General features: G+C 37.5%; 1 protein-coding gene across 1 annotated transcript; it reads left to right on the plus strand.

The window, feature by feature from the left end:
* On the plus strand, window positions 1,488-6,161 carry LOC109228015. The gene is made up of 6 exons (XM_019393204.1): window positions 1,488-1,749; window positions 2,025-2,229; window positions 2,405-2,955; window positions 3,154-3,749; window positions 4,528-4,553; window positions 5,972-6,161. The coding sequence occupies exons 1-6, from the start codon at window positions 1,488-1,490 to the stop codon at window positions 6,159-6,161; spliced, it is 1,830 nt and encodes a 609-aa protein (XP_019248749.1).

The raw sequence follows: 16,492 nt of genomic DNA on the forward strand, positions 1-16,492 counted from the left end.
GAATTTGAAAGGCAAATCTGGCTATATTTTAAATAGCCAATTTTTCCCATATAATTTATAATAAATAACAAATAATTTCGGAAAAATAATTTTGTGTACTAAAATGATTTAAAATAGATATTTAACATTTTAAAAAATATAGGAGACCAATTTTATGCATATAAATGTATTTATACATTAATAAGGCTAATATTGCAATTATATGCAATTTAGCTTTAAAAATACAAAATGCAACTATAAAAATGCACAAAAAATATTTCAACCATATTTTGGCATAAATATAGAAATTAAATGACTAAAGCATCATAACACTAATTTGAGGGATAATTATTGAGGATTTTATGAATAAAAGGGAAGGAGATAAATCAATTTAAATCCTTAAAATTATAGAAAAAATTATAAAAACCTTGTGCATCCTTCTATGTGCCATTTTGAAAGTATTTATACATATCAAAAAATATATAGGGAAAAATTAGGTATCAACAGTACTTATACTGCACTTCCTGCACATTGCGTGCAGATCCCGAATGCCGATGTTGCTGCGTTCGATGGTTGCTGGATTAGAAGGCGTACCTATGTTCGTGTTGTGTGCTACCTCTTGTTCACGGTAGCCTAGATTATAAAATTCTGTTTATGTACTATTCAAACAGAAGATGTATTTTCTTCATAATAACTTTGTAAACTCTATTCTTAGAAGCTCATGATTTGTACTACCAGCCCTTGGGAAATGTATAAGATTGGATAATTCTGTTGTTTAATTTTTTATTTAAGTTAAATGGAAATAAATAATTGTTAATTGGCTTACCTAGCGGGTTGGGTTAGGTGCCATCACGACTGGTGGATTTTGGGTCGTGACAACAATGCTGCATGCATAGCCCAATTGAACGGGGGATTTATAAAGGGATTTTTTCCTTCCTATACCATATATGAAACTTTATTACCAAATATGTGCATAGTATCTAAATTATCCGCCCAGTCCATATTTTTCCTACAATATCTGTACCATTCGTTTATTAGGTATTAAAAGGGCAGAATATTCCCTAAAAAATGCGCTAAAAATAAGGAAAGAATCTTGGGATTGATTGATTCTACATTAAATTCAATTTTTGAAACGGAAAGGAGATTTCTCATCTGCGTATTTTTCTCTTGAACTACAATTGAAATCTCGCAAAAAAAAAAAAGTACGAACAGCTTCAAAAAGTACGAACAGATTCAACTACTAACAGCTTCGACAAACTGAATTTAAATTGTAGAATTCAAATTTTCGAGATTCAACAACTCAAAGTTGCTAAATTCTGTTCTTCGTCGTTTTCAGAAATCAAATTGTCGATCATATATCTGTTCTGCATCTTTTCTTCTCTCAATCTAGAAATCCAAAAAAACATCAACAACAACAAGCAATCATGTCCAAAATCGCAATCATGCTACAATTGAATGGGAATTGGGATAACTATGGCAGATTTAGAGATTTTGAAGTTGATGCCATTATGGTAGATGACAATGCAAGCTACAGTATTCTGATTTCTACAATTGCAGAACAACTATCAATTGATACTACAGAAAAAATTGTAGAAATCAAATGCATCGTGAACGACAATTGTCCCCCAATGGAGATTAGGAATGATATGGGGGTTCGTGTTTATATGGAGACCAAAAAGGAGAATAGAAACTTAGGTTCATATCCGTTATGCATAAGTGTACGAGATTTCAATATGGAATTGGCAATCACCAACGATAACACAAGTGCAGGTTTGTGTAGTTCGAAATTGCATAGAATTATGGTTATACGAAATTATCTACAAATTTACTACATTTGTCTACAATTAGAATACAATTTCGTTTAATGAAAGAGTTAAGCAGTATTGTTTTCAAATAAATCTACAAATTGCAACAATTTTAATACAATGTAACTACAATGTCTGACATCCTAAAATGGATGACTACAACTTTTCACTATATCTACAAATTATCTACAAAGATTCTACAAAATTATAATGACACTGTTTATCTCTATTTTGATGCAGGTTTGTCTGGATCCCTAAAGTTACTTGATATGCCATCCTTTCTAGATATAGAGGAATATCAAAGTGAAATAATAAAAGAATACACGCAAACTGATATTGAAGAAGGACAAGTGTATCAGGACAAGCAAACTGTAGCTGCTGCAATGAAGCACTTTTCTGTGGTGCACAAGTTCCAGTTCAGAGTTAAAAGATCTAGTCATAGAAGGTATGGAAAAAAGATCATTTTAAGCAGTGTTTTATTCGAGTTATGTGTTTTTTAAATGTAGATAAATTGTAGTTACATTGTAGTTAAATTGTAGTTTATGTTACTTTATGTTAAAACAGTCCTTTTGTTGCACCTACAATTATAATCTGTGTTAAATATTGTATTTTTTTTGTAGCTACTGGCTTGTATGCGGTGGTGAAAAATGTAAATGGCACTTCAAGGCAACGTCAATTAATGATTCCGCAATGTTCAAGATAAGGAGTTTCAACAGACAACACACATGCTCCTTAATGGACGAAACATTCATACAGCGCAAACGTACTGCAGCTATAGTTGGTAGCATGGTCGTTCCAAAGTATTGTGATCCAAAGACTGTTTACACACCAAAAGACATACAAACTGACATGTTAGCAGAACACGGAGTGAACCTAAGCTACATGCAAGCATGGAGAGCAAAGGAAAAGGCTTTACAGTTTTTGAGAGGGAATCCATCTGACTCCTACAGCAAATTACCCAACTATTTTTATATTCTTGAGGAGACTTATCCTGGTTTGGTTGTTAAATTGAAGAAGACAGCAGATGAATGCTTCTTATACGCATTTGTTGTTCTTTGTACATCAATAAGTGGTTGGCAACATTGTACGCCAGTAGTAGTGGTTGATGGGACATTCTTAAAGTCAGCATACAGGGGGATTATGCTGACAGCAAGCACCATGGATGCAGCAAGTAAAAAGTATAAAAATTTTGTAGTTATTATGTAGGCAGTCTATAAAATGTAGATACATTGGAGTAATTTTGTAGCTATTACAAAAAAATGTAGATAAATTATCTATATTATGAAGATATATTGTAGTTGTTGTGTATTTATATTTTTATATACATTTGCAAAGCTTCCAATTAATATTTTATGAATTGATAATGTAGGTACAATATTGCCCTTGGCATATGCTGTGGTTGATTCTAAAAACGACGCATCTTGGAAGTGGTTCTTTGAGCAATTCAAGCAGGCATATGGTGAAAGACCTTCAATGTGTGTTGTTTCAGATAGGAATGAGAGTATAATGAAGGCAACGGGCATGCCACACTACTCTTGTATATGGCATATTTGGACAAATATAAGGTCAAAATTCAAGAAGGGCCATCTACAATTACATGAATTGTACTTTGCTACAGCAGGGGCATACACACTGGATGAATTTAATGAAAGGATGTCGAAGATTGAAGAGATAGACCCTCGTGTTAAATCATACCTCTATGATATTGGCTATCATAGATGGTCAATAGTACATGCAACGGTGAATAGAACTTGGACTATGACATCAAACATTGCAGAGTCATTGAATGCTGTAACAAAATATGCAAGAGAGCTGCCAATATTTGACCTACTAGAGTATATGAGGACGCTTCTTGAAACTTGGACGAAAGAGAAGTTATTGAAGGCTAAGGGTACCTTCACATACCTTGGGTACAAATTCAACAAAGAATTGGAGAAAAACAGTACAGTATCTCAGAAACTTAGGGTAAGATCTGTTTATTTGGTGCAGAAAAAATATATTTTAATATACATCATTTCTAGATTGTAGATAAATTGTAGAAAAATTGTAGTTTATTTGTAGATTGTGGATAAATTGTAGATATATTGTAGATAATCTATTTTTATGATTGTAAATATTTTTCTTTCTGTTTGTTCTGCAATTGTAGGTGAGGGCTTCAACAGATCATATACATACTGTGTTAGATGGTGTGAAGCGGTACATTGTGTGTCTAGAAAATAAGAAATGTAGCTGTGGCCAATTCCAACTTGAAGAACTTCCATGTGCGCATGCTTTGGCAGCATTAAGGCACAGGCATGAAACATATGAAAACTATTGCTCTCCGTATTACACAAGGGAGAGCCTTCTGCGTACGTATGAAGTACCAGTAAATCCTCTTCCCGATGAAAGCAAATAGAATGTGCCACAATATATTTTGGATGAGGTAGTATATCCACCGGCGGGAGATAAAAGGCATCCAGGGAGACCTCAAAAGGAAAGATATAAAACATATGATGAAATAAAGTCTATGAAGTACAAGGTGTCATGTGGAAATTGTGGAGGTGAAGGGCATAACAAAAGATCTTGCAAGAATGCTCCCAAAAAGAAATGAATATCATGTAGTTAGAATGGTTATTCAAACTAACTGTTAGTGAGTTAAAGTTAGCAGATTTTTTTGTGTAATCGTTTAACTTTTTAAAGATTATTATGAAGTATACTACAATTTGTTTATGTGTGTTTAATATGCTTTTATGTATCTTGTCAGGCATCTAAATTTATCTTTGATATAGTGTAATTAAATTTTTGTATTTATTATCTACAATACAATTGATATTAAAAAGTAAGTTCATGTAAAGTGTTTCCAGATTGTAGGTAAAATATAGGTTAAATGTAGTTAAATTGTAGTCTTTATAATAATTTATAGACAATTTGCATATTAATTGTGGATAATATATTTCTGTGATTGGAGTATTTATTTCTTCTTTTTGTTGATGTAATTTAACTTCAACTGACAGTTATATACAGATATTACATAGAACTTGAAGGTAAACAGCTAAAAATTATGATATACAACTACAAAATTTATATACAATAACTACATTGAATCTTCACAAAATGTAGATATTGTGAAGCTTATTGGTAGGCGAATCGTATTCTAAGATCAAAATACTCATGTTTAATATAATGAAGATACAGTGCTGTAANAGGTTGGTTGAGAGAGAAATAAGAGGGGGAAATGAGAGATGGGGGGGGGGGGGTTAGTCGTTAGGGTTTAATATGGTAAGAGTGAATCCGGGCCGTTGATCAAAATTGATCAACGACCAAGATTAAATTAGGTCCGGGCCGGGTATAGTTTGGGTTTGGGCTTGGGTCTGGTGGTTTGTTTAATTGGGTTTGGGGTTGGTTTGATTTAGGTTATAAATTAAATAAGAGTGGCTACTTGTTAAATACCCAACTAAATTAGATAAATAATTAATAAAAATAGCTAATAATTAGATAAAATAAAATTAAATCTAAATAGGTGAAATTAAGGTAATTAACTCATATTTAAAATATAAAATAATTGATTATTGAATTAAAATAGCGTACAGTGTACAATTAGGCTATAATTGCAAAAATTGTTGTAATTATAGCCAAACAATGCCAAATTGGCTAATTTGCAAAATAATTAAATCCTAATAGGATTAAAAATGATATATTGAGCTATGAAATACTTTGAAATTACTTGTAATGTAATTTATGAATAATTATTGGATATAGAATACTGAACAAATTGGAAAATAAATTGATAATAATATGGAAAATCATGAAAAATATCAATTATTATAAAAGTGATTTTGAATGCATATATGCGAATTCAAAAATAGTTAGAGTGAAGGGGTAGCTTAGATAGACTCCCAACAGAGTTATTTCATTTCTTAAAGCTCAACGAATGGTTGAGAAGGGGTATGACGCGTATCTAGCTTATGTGGAGATGTCAGTATTGATACCCCTACAGTTGAGTCAGTTCCAGTAGTGAGGGACTTTCAAGATGTGTTTCTAGCTGATCTTCCGGGCATGCGGCCCGATAGAGATATCGACTTTGGTATTGATTTGTTGCTGGGCACTCAGTCCATCTCTATTCCTCCATATTGTATAGCTCCTCCTAAGTTGAAGGAGTTGAAGGAACAGTTACATGAATTGCTTGTTAAGGGCTTCATTTGACCCAGTGTGTCACCTTGGGGTGCTCCTGTCTTGTTCGTGAAGAAAACGAATGGTTCTACGCGTATGTGCATTGATTATCGCCAGTTGAACAAAGTTACAAAGAAGAACATGTATCCTTTGCCTCGTATTGATGACTTATTTGATAAGTTACAGCGTGCCAGAGTGTTTTACAAGATTGACTTGCGTTCAGGCTAGTATCAGTTGAAGATTCAGGAGCCAGACATCCTGATGACTGCTTTCAGGACTCGGTATGGTCATTACGAGTTCCTTGTAAAGTCATTTGGGCTGACCAATGCCCTAGTAATATTTATGCATTTTCTATTTCGTCCATATCTTTACTCTTTAATCATTGTGTTTATTGACAACATTCTGGTGTACTCCCAGAGTCGAGAGGATCATGAGGAGCACCTGAGGACTGTGCTTCAGACCTTGAGAGAGAAGAAGTTATATGCAAAGTTCTCAAAATGTGTGTTCTGGTTAGATTTCGTGGCATTTTGGGTCACATAGTGTCGAGTGAGGGGATCAAGGTGGATCCAAAGAAAGCGGAAGCAGTGTAGAGTTGGCCCAGACCGTCCTCAGCTATAAAGATCCGGAGTTTTCTTGGCTTGGCAGGGTATTAACGTCTATTGTTGAGGGATTCTCATCTATTGCAGCACCTATGACCAGGCTGACCCAGAAGGGTGCTCCGTTCAGGTAGACAGAGGGGTGTGAGGAGAGCTTTCAAAAGCTCAAGACAGCTTTGACTACAGCCCCATTATTGGTATTGCCTACGGGTTCGGGTTCTAATACTGTTCATTGCGATGCATCACGGATTGGTCTCGGTGCGGTGTTGATGCAGGATCATAGGGTGATTGCCTACGCGTCCACACATCTAAAGTCACATGTAAAGAACTATCCTGTCCACGACCTTGAGTTAGCAGCTATTGTTCATGCCTTGAAGATTTGGAGGCACTATTTGTACGGTTTCTCTTGTGAGATCTACATTGATCATCGGAGTGGAAATGAGAGTGGATCACTATGGATTTGTTTTTGGACTCCCAAGGACTCAGCGGAAGTTTGATGCAGTTTGGGTGATTGTGGATAGGCTGGCAAAGTTAGCTCATTTCATTTCTGCTGTTAATACCCAACTTTGCACTCATATTTTTTTTAAATAATATAAATACTTTCAAAACATCATTTTGCATTATTATTTAGTTTACAAATCTATACAAGCATATTTTCTACAATTTTCATAATTTTTAGAGTTTTAAATATTAAATTTCCTACATTTAAATTACTTGAATACTAATTACTCCTTTTAATTATTTTGTGACGACCTAATTATCTAAAATTATTACTAGCACCAATAATACATGTTTCAAATATTTTATTCTATTTTGATATAATTACATTAATATTTTTAAGCTATTTGTAAAATTTTGCAGTAATAGCCCATATTCACATACAAATGCTCTTTACTTATATTATTTGTGTCATAATAGTATTTTATATTTTTATAAAGCTAAGTCATTATTTTAAATCATTTTAGTGCATAAAAATAGTTTTATCTATTTATTAAGCATTTTTGTAAATTATTTTTGGAAATTACGTGTATTTAGAAAGCTGGTGATAACTGTGATTTTAACACGTTTTATGCCCATACTTGCCTATGCTTTATGTATGCATTGTCCTAAAATAGACTCACAATGCTTACAAAGTGCGCTTGATTGCAGGTTTGAGCGAAAAGATGACAAAAGTCAAAAATCGGCTCGAAACGGAGTGAAACCTGCTCAAGTGTCAAAAATCATTGAAGTAGGGACAAGAGGACCTAGCGCGGACCGCACTGATTTGCTGCGCGGCCGCGCTAGGAGATTCAGAGAGTATACATTTCAAGGGTAACCATGCGTGGTCCGCGCTCCTATCTATGCGGTCAGCGCTTGTGTCCACGTGGTCGCGTTTCATTGTTGCGCGGTCCGCGCCCATCAGCCTGCGCGGCCGCGCTACCTTCTTGTGCGGTCCGCGTCCCCAGCTTCAGAAGTGAGTGATCGAAGTCCAAGACCCCTACGCGGCTGCGCTGCATTTCTGCGCGGTCCGCGCCAGCCCCGCAGGGGGATTTTTATCTAGTTTTTCTAGCCTAGTATAAATAGAATATTTTATTATTTCTAGGTTAAGAATTAGATATCAGATAGCAGCAGCACTCGTGAGACTAAAGTTTTAGCCTATTTTGGGCATTTTCATCTTGTTTTATCGTGGATTCTTGTAGATTAACATTCTAGTTAATTAGTATGTTGATTTTATCTACTACTTCTTCAATTTCTGTTGCTATTATGTCTAGCTAAACCCATTAGCTAGGGTTGTGGCTCAACCCTAGTATGGGTAATTAATGAGTGTGATTGTTTAATGCTTGAATGATGTTGGGTGTTTGCTATTTGGGTTAATTTTATGATTTAACTAGGATTTGGTGGTTGCAAACACTAAGTCTAGCTTAGTGGGTCTTGACTCTTCTTGAGAAAGAGTGTCTATGACTCCAAAATTAACCCAACAAGGAATTGGGATGGACCCATGAGAATGGTAGTCCCAATTAACGGGTTAAACCTCGAGAGAGTAATTACCCAACTTGAACCCCTAGTTGCTTGGGCTTGTAGGCCTACCCAATTGGTTTCGAGAGAGTCAATTGGGCAAAATCACTCTTTCTACGGAGAGGTGTGAGAGTGAGTGCAATCGTGCAACGGTTATAGCTTATGCCCCATAATCATCATTCTTGTATTAGGAATCTCTACCCGTTAGTAGACCACCTAGGTAAATGCCACGACCCTGGTGCCTTTCTCTATCTTGCATACAACCTAGAATTAATATCTTAGCATAATTTAGTTATAATTAGTAGTTGTTAAATTGTAGTTGATAAACATAAAAAACCAAAAATGATAGAAGATCAATTAGAAGCAAATACGCATTTCTAGACTAAGCAAATATCCAACTCCCTTTCTAGCTCCCTGTGGAAATTGACCCCGATACCACTATTGGGTAAAAGTATTAGCGCCCAGTCTTCCTAAGGTTGAGTCTGCTGCGGATCATCTGGCCCAAACTTTGAGCCAATTTCGGACCAAAATTAGCCCAGCAACCTCAGCCAAATAACCCCAAGCCCAAGTCATACCCAACTCGACCGGTACCCGTTTTTTATGACCCGCCCCGTTCGTTTTAAATCCTAGCCGTTGATCTCTCAAGATCGACGTGCCTCATGCATTCCCCTGTTTTAATTAACCTAACCCGCCCCAAAACCCTATCATTTCTTCTCAGACGCCGCCGTTGAATCCTCTCCTCTCTTCTCCTTAGAAACCCTAGCCGCCCTCTCAATTTCTCTTCAAATCCGTCTCAACCATGGATTCTTTCCATGATTCCCTTAACTTTCATGTGTTATTTCATTATTACCTACAAGACCATGATATCACCTAGTACTTGCCTAAACATGGCAAGTACTATCTCTCAGATTCTGTTCAACTTCAATCGCTTGAATCTGGACAAAATCTTGTCCATATGCATCATGGCAAGGCTATATTGGGTCTAATTAGCCAAGATTTTCGGCCAATCTCCGATTTCTTTCGACTAGGGTTTACCTAATTTTCCCTAATCTAACTTCTATTGATTTCGCTCGACATTATTTCCTTATTTATGTTGATTTTACAGTATTTACTTGTTTGAGATTCTGGGTTTTTGTTCTTTGTTTGATTCAGAATACTTTGAAATTGTTCTTTATTGTTGTCCATTTAACTAGTAAGTCACTTGCTTTTGGCAATTTCGCTCTTATGTGTCTACGATTTGCATATTCTTACTTTTGGAATTCATGGCTTAATGTGTTTCTGGGCTGCTTTTGTGTGCAACTTTGTTAGCTTTACACTCGCTTTGAGTCTCTTTAGCATTTAATTTCACCTAATGCTGCCAATTCTGATAGAGCTGTCACATTTCCTTTTTCCCGAAAAGGGCATAAGGAAGTTTTTCCAATTAAAGTGACAATAATCGATATGGGATTATTTAATTTAATTTTATAGTCGCCATTTGGGATAATTTATGGTGTCCCAAGTCACCGGTTTATTTTGAATCCCAAATCGAGGAAATTCACTCTTATTTATGGTTTGCGAACACAGAAGATCGGGTAAGGAATTCTGTTAACCCGAGAGAAGGTATTAGGTATTCCCGGGTTCCGTAGTTTTAGCTCGGTCTCTTTAATCATACATGGGTTAATTAAATTGCTTAATTACGTATTCTAGAACCTATGTGCATTTTACCTTTTATCGCCTTTTATTTGAAACGAATCACGCGTACATGTATTCAATTTGTTTGGTTATTCATAATTACGAAATTATCTTAAAACGAGTAACACATACGTGTACTCATTTTGTTCAGCGCGTCAATGTCACGACCCAAAATCCAGTGGTCGTGATGGCACCTAACCCAACCCGCTAGGTAAGCCAACTATTAATTATCCAATTTCAATTATATTAACAAGACAACTAAATGAAAGTATTTTATGGAATATTATACATTTTCCAAGGACTGGTAGTACAAATCATGAGCTTCTACGAATGGATTTTAAAAAGCAACAATGAAACAAATACACAGTCTGTTTGAAAAGTACATAAACAGAGTTTTATAAGCTAAGGCTACCCTGAACAAAGGAGGCAGCTACAACAGGGATTCCGGTACATCTTCAAGTTCCGCAACCACCGAGCACAACAAAAACAACAATCGACATCTGCATGCAATGTGCAGAAGTGTAGTATCAGTACAACCGACCCCATGTACTGAGTAAGTAACAGACCTAACCTTAGGTTGAAAGCAGTGACGAGCTAGCACAGGATCGGGTCCAATGCCAATATTTCCACAACAGTTCATAACAACATAATACAAGTAAAAAAAAAAGATATCTCAAAAATAAAATACTCAGCTCGTTCAGAGTTCCAGAAAATGGTCATGCTTTTCAAATATCTCAGTGAAAGAAAATCCCAGATCTCTAACCGAAAATGCCAAAAGTACGAGTAAGTTTAAAAACTGTAAATTTTCAAAATATCCTTTCCACAATAAATAAAATGTCTCATTTTCTTTCCAAATAACAAGTATAAATTGCCTCTCCATACCCACATATCAATGTGTATAATAAGTAATGAATGGCTCACGAGGAAAATGCATGAGGAAAATGCATCTCTATGCCTGTATGTCATGTATTCATGTAAATGCCATGTATTTAAGAGATGATACATGTACTCACACTCTCAGAGTAGCCAATCTCATTGCCTTGCATCATCTCTTACTAAGCTCAATACTCAACACACTAAATCACTCAGCATCGTGTATATATATATATATATATATATATATATATATATAGTCGACTGCGCTCACTGGGGGGTGTACAAACTCCGGAGGGGCTCCTTCAGCCCAAGCGCTATATCGTTGCGGCGTGCAGCCCGACCCAATATCGCTGCGGCGTGCAGCCCGATCCATATATCGCTGCGGCGTGCAACCCGATCCATATACACATATATAATCAATATATTGTTGTGGCTTACAACCCGATCCCATAAAGTATAATAGATATAATATGCTGCGGCGTGCAGCCCGATCCAAAAATGTCACTCTCTGTCACGATCCCAGTTCACCCTCCGTGAAAATGTCGTGATGGCACCTAGTCCCTACGACTAGGTAAGCCTAACAATGCGGAAATAACATAACTTACGGAAAAAAATAATTAAATTAAGCAAAACTAGAAGAAAACGGTATATATGTGCCACTTGGCATATTAGTGCGGAAGTCTACCATATCATCCCAAAATCCGAAAACCCACGGGAACACAAGCTAACAAAAAGTAATACACGGCTCTAACTCCAGAATGTCTAAAGCAAAAGTATGAAAGGAAAAGCTAACTGCTAAAGCTAGAATAAGATAGAGACTCCTGGTCTGTGGACGCGGCAGATGTACCTCGAAGTCTCTGCTAGATCTCTCCGCCTCAAGAGTGATACGCCTGGGACGAAATACCTGGATCTGCACATGAAAAAAATATGCGCATAAGGGGCATGAGTACACCACAACGGTACTCAGTAAGTGCCAAGCCTAACCTCGGTTGGGTAGTGACGAGGAAGGTCAGGGCCCTACTGAGGTTAAACAATATAATGTGAATTAACAGTATGAAAATAGGCAATAATAATGAGTACAACAATGGAACAAGACAGGCTAAACAGAGCAATAACAATTACACAAGGAACGGAGTAAACACGAAATATGTACAGCACAATACCAATGGTAACAATGAGGATCTCCCAGGATACCGTCCTGTAGTCCTTTTCTCAACTGTCTAGTGGATCTCCCGGGATACCGTCCCTTAGTCCAACTATCAATGTACAGGGGGGGATCTATCGGGAATCTAACCCGCAGTCCCAAAGTAAGTATGCAGGGGGATCTATCGGGAATCTAACCCGCAGTCCCAAAGTAAATATGAGGGGGATCTATCGGGAATCTAACCCGCAGTCCCAAAGTAAATATGCAGGGGGATCTATTGGGAATCGAACCTGCAGTCCCAAAGTAAATAAACAAGGGGGGAGCTACCGGAATCCCACATCCGTAGTCCCAATGTAAATACGCAGCCACAACAAGAAGATATTCAGAACTAGAGTACAAGAAAATACAAGGCAACAAGTAGTTCTAGCCTAACATGCTTCATGTAGTACAATCAAGGCAACTTAAGCAAATAGGCAATTTAGGTCAGCTAAGCATGCTCTTCTAAACTAACACAGGCTATAATTGCAAGTAGAATAAAGCATGTAAGAAAGAAACTCAGTCTAAATATTTAAAGTAAAACCGGAACTTTCAACAATTAGCTCAAGTACGCGCTCGTCACCTCACGTACAAGGCATTCAATTACCAATATCATATCCTAAGGGGAAAGGTCCCCCACACAAGGATAGACAAGCCACTTACCTCGAACCGGCTCAATATCAACTAGAAATCACGCCCTTGCCACGAGTACCGACTCCAAATGGCCCAAATCTATTCAATTCAATTACACATTGTAAATAACATCGCAAACAACTGGTTTTGCTATTTAATTCAAAGCTACGACGTGAAATTAGGTAAAATAACCAAAATGCCCTTCAGGCTAACATCTCAGAATCGAATAATTTTCACATTTTGAGGACCCTCATACTCTCACGAGTCTAACCATATAAAAATCTCCCAAATTGGAGGTCAAATGCTCACTCAAAACTCAATGGTTTAGCCTATGAAGTTTTACCCAAATTCCTCCAATTTTGATCCCAAATTCGAGTTTTAATGATGGATTTAACTACAAAATGATGAAATATAATTAGAAGGGATTAAAGAAACGTTACCCAATAGTCTCCTCTTCAAAACCCTCTGAAAATCGCCCTTCCCCGAGCTCAAATTGATTTTTCTAACTTATGAAATCTAACCCTCGAAATTTCAATATCTGCACAGGCATTTCCGCTTCTGCGTACAAGGGACCGCTTCCGCGGTCCCGCTTATGCGGAAAATGGGTCGCTACTGCGACTTTCACTAAAGAGCCAATGTACGCTTCTGCGGACCATTAACCACTTATACGGTTCCGCTTCTGCGGAATTTAAGCCGCTTCTGCGGTTCTAACAAAAGTCCAAGGTTCCGCATCTGCGGTTCCCTTTCTCGTAGATGCGAGGCCACTCCTGCGGAATTTTTCTCCGCATCTGCGGTACCTGAAAACTCTGCCCAAACCCGCTCCTGCGATGACCAGGCCGCATTTGCGGCTCCGCTTCTGCGGTTCCCAAGCCGCAGAAGCGAAAATACTAGAAGAGAGAAAAACCAGCTGCTGCACCACTTCAAAAATTCTTCCGTTAACCACCCGAAATCATCCCGAGGCCCCCGGGACCTCAACCAAAAGCACCAATAACACCTAATACCTCATTCAAACTTGTACCAATCCTTAAACCACCTAAAACAACGTCGGACACTCGATTAATTCAAGGATTTGAGCCTAAGAACTTCAAATTCCATCAAAATACATTTTCGATCAAAAACCCAACCAAAACACGAATGACCTGAAATTTTGCACACACATCCCAAATGACACGACGGAGCTACTGCAACTTCCGGAATTCCATTCCGGCCCTCGGATCAAAAATTCACTATCGGATCGGAAACTTCAAAAATTCAACCTTCGGCATTTCAAGCCTAAATGAGCTACGGACTTCCAAAATACATTCCGAACACGCTCCCAACCCCGAAATCACCTAACGGAGCTAACGGAACCATCAGATTTCCATTCCGAGGTCGTCTTCACAGTGTTCCGACTACGGACCACTTTTCAACACTTAAGCTCTCATTTAGGGACTAAGTGTCCCAAAACTCTCCGAAACTCTACCCCGAACGTCCCGGCAAACCAAAATAGCAGAAATGAACTTAGGGGAAGCAGTTAATAGGGGATCGGGGCGTTAATTCTTAAGACGACAGGCCGGGTCGTCACACTCTCACTCAGGCCCTCGACCTCACCCAGTCATGAATCTCTCCGGTCTCACTCACGGGCACATAATGTCATGAATCTAGCCCAACAACAATGATATGATATATCAATAACAACAACTGAGACTGAGATATGATATGAATGCATGAATATGACTGAGTACAAAAGTATCAATGGAAATTAGTGAGATGACAGCCAGAAATAACCACTATGGGTACAAACAATATTTAGCATAATTGACAGGTCAATTACTTTACCACAGGTGAAAATACAAACATCCACAAAATAGGGCCACTATACAGGGCCATGGGAACAACAGAGTCCCAATTCACACGGTGCATGCCCATACGTCCGTCTCCTAGCATGTGAGTCACCTCAAAACCAATCACATAACACATAGTTCAGGGTTTCATACCCTCAGCACTAAGCTTAGAAGAGTTACTTACCTCAAAAGAGCCAATATCAATGTTGAGCAGGCCAAGCGATGCTCCAAAAATGCCATTCCACGCGTTCCGACCTCTCAAATACATCAAACAATGCTAAAGGAACCAATCCCAATCAGAAAAGGTCGAATCTTTAATCAAAAGCCCAAAATCGGCAAAAAAGCCCAATCCGGGCCCGCACCTCGGAACCCGACAAAACTCACAAAGTCCGTCAACCCATTCAATTACGAGTTCAACCATACTAGTTCACTCAAATCCGACTCCGAATCGGTGTTCAAAACTCAAAAATTCATATTATGAAACTTTAGGCCAAAACCCCCAATTTCTTCTTTAAAATTCATCAACCAAAAGCTAAAATCGATGATAGATTCATGAAATATAACCAAAATCGAGTAGAGAACACTTAGCCCAATTCATATGCTGAAAAGTGCCTCGAAAAATTGCCCAATTCCAGCTCCTTAACTCAAAATATATTAAATGCATAAAACCCTCGTTTTAACACTGTTCTGCCTCGTTTCTTGTGCTAAAAGATCTCCAAACTTACTTTTGATACCTCCAATGGATTTCTTGTGAAATTCTAGTCAAGTTAGGCTCTTGAATCACTCTATTTGATTTTATATTGAAGGAGATATGTTGGTTTCAATATTTGAAAATAGTGCAGATTTTTAAATACACAGCAATGGCAATTTCCTAATTAATTTAAAAAATCTGGCAACCTAATTCTTAGTAAAATGACCATAAAATACTCATACGATGTCCAAATTTGTCGATTCTTTTTTGCTATGGCTCAATAATTACGATACAGATCTAATGCTTCAATAAAAACAGAAATTAGAGCTTATTTGTTCAATGTGGTACCATTTATGCTTGAAGAAACGCCGTTGAAACATAAGAAAAACGAGCGCAACACAACCCAAACCTATCCGAAACTCACCTAAGCCCCTCGGGACCCGGTCTAAATATACCAAAAAGTTCCATATCATAATACGGACCTACTCGAGGCCTCAAAACACACATAACAATTTCGAAATGACGAAATGCACCTCAAATCAAACTTAATGAACTTTCGACTTCCAAAAACTCACGCCGAAACATGTCAAATCAACTTGGAATCAATCTAAATTTTGCACATAAGTCCTAATATATCATACGGAGCTACTCGATCCCCCAAACTACTGATCGAAGTGCAAATGCTCAAAATGACCGGTCGGGTCGTTATATTCTCTCCCACTTAAACATACGTTCGTCCTCGAACGTGCCCAAAGTTGTTTCAAAAGCCATCAAATCGCCATGTAACCTTACTATGCTCATACCTGGGGGTGATCCCACGTCACCCTATCCCATATAGATCTGATAACACAACACGACTGAAATTTCTTAATCCAACCTAGCCCATAAGCCTTTGAATCCAATTTCCACATCTAAATTTTTCTATAAGATCAGAATCTCGCATCTACACACTGTATAAGTCTAAATAAGTTGTATAAAGACATAGACATAACTCAAGATGAAGTCACATGATATACCATATACCTCAAACACTCATAGCGATAACTTCTAGTCACAATAGATGCTCAAAACAACCCAATACCGGTAATAAACCT

This window comes from Nicotiana attenuata, chromosome 6 (genome assembly GCF_001879085.1).
Source record: "Nicotiana attenuata strain UT chromosome 6, NIATTr2, whole genome shotgun sequence".
Lineage (NCBI taxonomy): Eukaryota > Viridiplantae > Streptophyta > Magnoliopsida > Solanales > Solanaceae > Nicotiana > Nicotiana attenuata.